Source organism: Centruroides sculpturatus, unplaced genomic scaffold (assembly GCF_000671375.1).
Source record: "Centruroides sculpturatus isolate CEXI.00-Female unplaced genomic scaffold, Cexi_2.0 scaffold1907, whole genome shotgun sequence".
Taxonomy (NCBI): domain Eukaryota; kingdom Metazoa; phylum Arthropoda; class Arachnida; order Scorpiones; family Buthidae; genus Centruroides; species Centruroides sculpturatus.
In genome coordinates this window covers 61786-66043 of record NW_019386295.1, presented here as the reverse complement: position 1 = coordinate 66043, position 4258 = coordinate 61786, and the positions used below count along the sequence as shown (strand labels likewise).

The 4258-nt window shown below is 29.9% G+C and overlaps 1 protein-coding gene across 5 annotated transcripts in view; it reads right to left on the bottom strand.

The window, feature by feature from the left end:
• Positions 1-4258, bottom strand: part of LOC111614458 (sodium channel protein para-like) — a 54982-nt gene that overhangs the window by 36624 nt on the left and 14100 nt on the right. For all 5 annotated transcript variants that reach the window (XR_002754934.1, XM_023355836.1, XM_023355835.1 and 2 more), the window contains exon 2: positions 3330-3534. Coding sequence is in view for 4 of the 5 variants with exons in the window: in XM_023355836.1 (XP_023211604.1) it covers positions 3330-3534 (205 nt within the window). In the remaining variant the exon portion in view is untranslated. The remainder of the gene's footprint in view (positions 1-3329; positions 3535-4258) is intronic.

Genomic DNA, 4258 nt, shown 5'->3' with positions numbered 1-4258 from the left:
ATAAGTATATCATAAAATATATATATATATATTATGATATACTTATAGTATATACAACTATATACTTATACTTTGTTATGTATAATAGTTGTTGTTACTCAGCACTTCCAGTCAAGTTGAAATCACGTTACAGGTTTAAGTACAGTACTCTAACTGACTTTTAAGTGGTTCAAAAGTCAATTACAGTACTTAAAAACTTTAATCTATTATAATAGAATGTTGAATGTGGATAATTTCTATATTTTTCAAAATTAAGCATTATTTAATATTAAGAAATTCAGTCTTCATAGCTTTTAAATAACTTATAATAAATTGAATTCCATATACAGTAGATCCCTGATTATCCAAGATAATGTGGATCAATGCTATCTCAAGTAACTGAAAACTTGGATAAAAAGATGTCTATGGCCATTTCAAATTAACAGTTATGAATATAAAAGATTTATATGATATACTATGCCTGTTTTTAGTAAATTTAATCATAGAGTCATTCAACGTTAAATGAGACTTTTATTTCTACAGACCAAAAGGAATGTCCAAAACATGTATAAACTACGTCAATTTTTTGAAATGTGTCCCATCTGTATGTACACACTATTTCCAGTGACAGGGTAGGTCCCTGATACCTTTCTTGTAGTAAAAAGTGGGCTGACGTCATAACCAACAGATTACATTAAAAGAGTAGAGAGATTGTCTGTATGTGCACAGACTTTACCTCTAAGAAATTAAAAGTGATAAAATTGAAATTAGAAGAGGAAGTGATAGTAACCAGCACAGAACTATTTGCTGCAGTTCATCATCTATCTGCAATTTCATTCCTGCCAGATACTCTTTTAAGGGGTCCAAATAAATGATAATCACTGGGAGCTAAATCTGGACCTTAAGGGGCATGAGGCAACATCTCACAGCCCATTTTGGCCAGAGTTGATATTGTCAAATTCGCACACACATCTTGCAGAACAGTAAGTGCTTGTGGATGATTTTCTCAACACTACACACACTGATGGATACTTTGTCTGCAATGTGTTTCATGGTTACTCACAAGTTCTCCAGGATAACTTGCTCAACTCATGCAATATACACTGGTGTTACCAGCTCTCGTCCTTCACCAAATTGTCAACACCATTTAGTACACTATTGCCCATGATAGCATTTATTCTCCATACTGTGCTCTCAATCTTCTCAAAATTTCATCAGATTTAACATTTTCCTTCATGAGAAATTTGATTATGCACCGCTGTTCCACCATTGCGAGCACATTACCTTCTGCTATGATCACTAAAACTGCTATATGATCACTAACTAAAATATGTCATGCTTGCTACCAAAATCTTGGGATGAATAACGCTACTCCCTCTTTGGGTTTTATCATGCTACAGTTACTTTTCAAAATTATAGGCCCAAAAGTCTTGTTTAACCTTGAATGACCCTTGTATATACAAATAATATATTTTACATCATTTATTATACATCTGTTAAATATAATAAGAATAAAACGTATACTATTATAGTTATATTTTAATATAAATGGTTTGTCTCACATTAAAGTTAAATAATAAAATTTAACAGAAAGTAATTCTTTTGTTATATTTATTTTTGTTTAAAACTTTCTTTTATGAATTTTAGTATAAGAAAAGCAGTGTATTCACTTACTAGATTGCCTTGGATAATGCAGAACCTTGATTAACCTAGGCTCTGATCAGGATTCTACTGTATTTTTAATTTTTAAAATGATAATTAGTTTTTAATCATTTTACAACAAGAACTTTTAAATTAAACTTCTTAATAAATGAATGTTTTTGACTGTGTTAAACAGCCATCTTCAGGTTCTAAAAAGTAAAACTATTAATTAAACGTGAAGTTAAATAATAATAAACAAACACAAAAATATTAAAATAAATGTTCAAAATTCAATCATCAAATACTAAATACCAGTAAGAGCAAATCTTGAGTACAGAGACTAAAGATAATTGATATGTTCATTCTTTAAAAAGTTATTGATAGATTTAGAGGTTCTTTCTTCTGAGTTAAATGAAATTTATCCAGTTAATTAGTTCCTTGACTAATTAATAAAAATTATTTTAAAATACTTTACACCAAAATGGATATATTCCTACAAATAAGATTACTGTTATGCAGTTTAAGATACTATCTCAAACATTTAAATGTTATTTTCTTATTTTACATCATTATAGATTTAATTATACAATAAGTGAAATGAAAAAACAAAACGGAGAGAAAAACTTTCTAAACTCTGTTTAAAACTCTACCTAATAACAATTTTTTAAAATTATAGTTTTATTTCAGTTTTTATCTATCACAAAATATTAATAAAATACATAATGACAATAATACAATAAATATTATAGACACTGAACAAAACATTGATGAATAAAATTATTATTATTGAAATTTGGTGCTACAGAAGGATAGAAAGAATCAAATAGAATGACAAAGTTAAAAATGAACAAGTTCTGGAGAAATTTAAGTTAAAAAATAATAGAAAAAGTTTTGATGTAAAAAGAAGCATTTTTGGAAGACACATTTCAAGAGGATCTTCAAGAAGTTTAATTAAGACTATGCTTCAAGGCAAGTTGGAGGTAAAGAGGAAAACAAGAAGATCCAAACTTGAATGGGAGGATAACTGCAGCGACTGGACCAAAAGAAGATTGGTAGAGGCCCCATTGAACAGTCTAATGGAGAAAAACTGTCTATCACCTGCAATCCTCTAGATAGAGATTGCCATGAAAAATGAACAAAATAAATATTAAAGTAAATAAAATTATTTTCAAGATAAACTGTATATCTATGATATATTCAATTTGAAAGCCCCAATTAATTAATGTAGCATTAGAATAATTTACTTAATTAATATTAAAACATATAACACTTTTTAAATACAGCTCTCCCTTAATAGTCCAACAGGTATGGGACCAAAGGGGTGTTGGATTACCAAAAGTGTCCAGATTACCGAAAATAATTACATATTTTGCATTGTTTTGCTAGCAGTAGCTTACAATATTCCCTACTCCAACTGTTCGAACAGAACTGCTCACAGAAAACACACAAAACGTGTGTCATCGTGTAAAAATTGGATGGGGAGATTCATGTCGCGACATGCTTCTGTGCAAGCAGACACATAACAGGGATGGGTACCTTGACGGGAGGTGCGTCAGACTACTGAGCATGTCGGATTAAAAAACATCGGACTATCAAGGGAGAGCTGTATTAAAATCTTTAATAAAATATATTTTGAAATTTTTAATGTCTTTTATAAATTTATTTAATTAATATTTACTATCTATGATATCAATACTTATAAAACTTACCACGTTTCATTTCTAAATCTTCTTTGCTGGCATCCTTTTTTTCTTCTTCTGAACTGGCATTAATAGAACCATAGCTATTTTCCTTGGACGGCTGTTCAATGATGGATCCTTTTTCTTTATTATTTTTAATACCATTAATAGACTTATTACTAATTGTGTCCTCTTCTTTTTGAGGATGGATTTTATTGCCAAATATTTCCTTCTCCTGTAATAATGTTTTTTGTAATATTAATAAATAATGAATTTTACATACATTTTATTTCAGAAGTCATAACTAATAACATTGTTACTTCAAACACTGTTATTTCAGAATATGTTATTATTATTCACTGTAAAGATTATGATAGATGGCACCTTAAAAAATTCTAGATGGCTGAATGTCACATCATAAAAATAACTGTAAAAATAACATAACACTGGTAACATACAAGAAATTTTTCAATAATCCTTAGTGCATTTTTAAAATTATCACTATTATTATTATTATTATGTTGGGTTTAGTGGGTTATACTCAGTACACACTGGTGGCTGTGTACTATGCCGAACAAGAGTCAAGACATAGCAACCAAAACAAAACTAAAATTAAATAAGTAAGTGTGTCTGTGTCTGTATTCAGGAATTTCCTAACAATATGGCATGTATTCAATACAGTGGCCTTCTGTAGTGTGATGTATGTATTTCTACTCAATTGTAATGTTCCCATGCTTTTGTGTAGTGTGTGTGGTATCACCTGTACAGGAGAGAACGACAGGTACAATAAGCACCCTATCCATCCTCCACAGATGCCTTATTTTCTGGGCGAGTTCTGTGTACTTGCTAATTTTTTCAGTGCATGTGTTTTGTACATTGTGAGTGTTTGGAATGGCTATGTCTATAATGTATGTGATTTTATTGTGTTTGTCAATGAGTGTGATGTCTGGTCTGTTGTG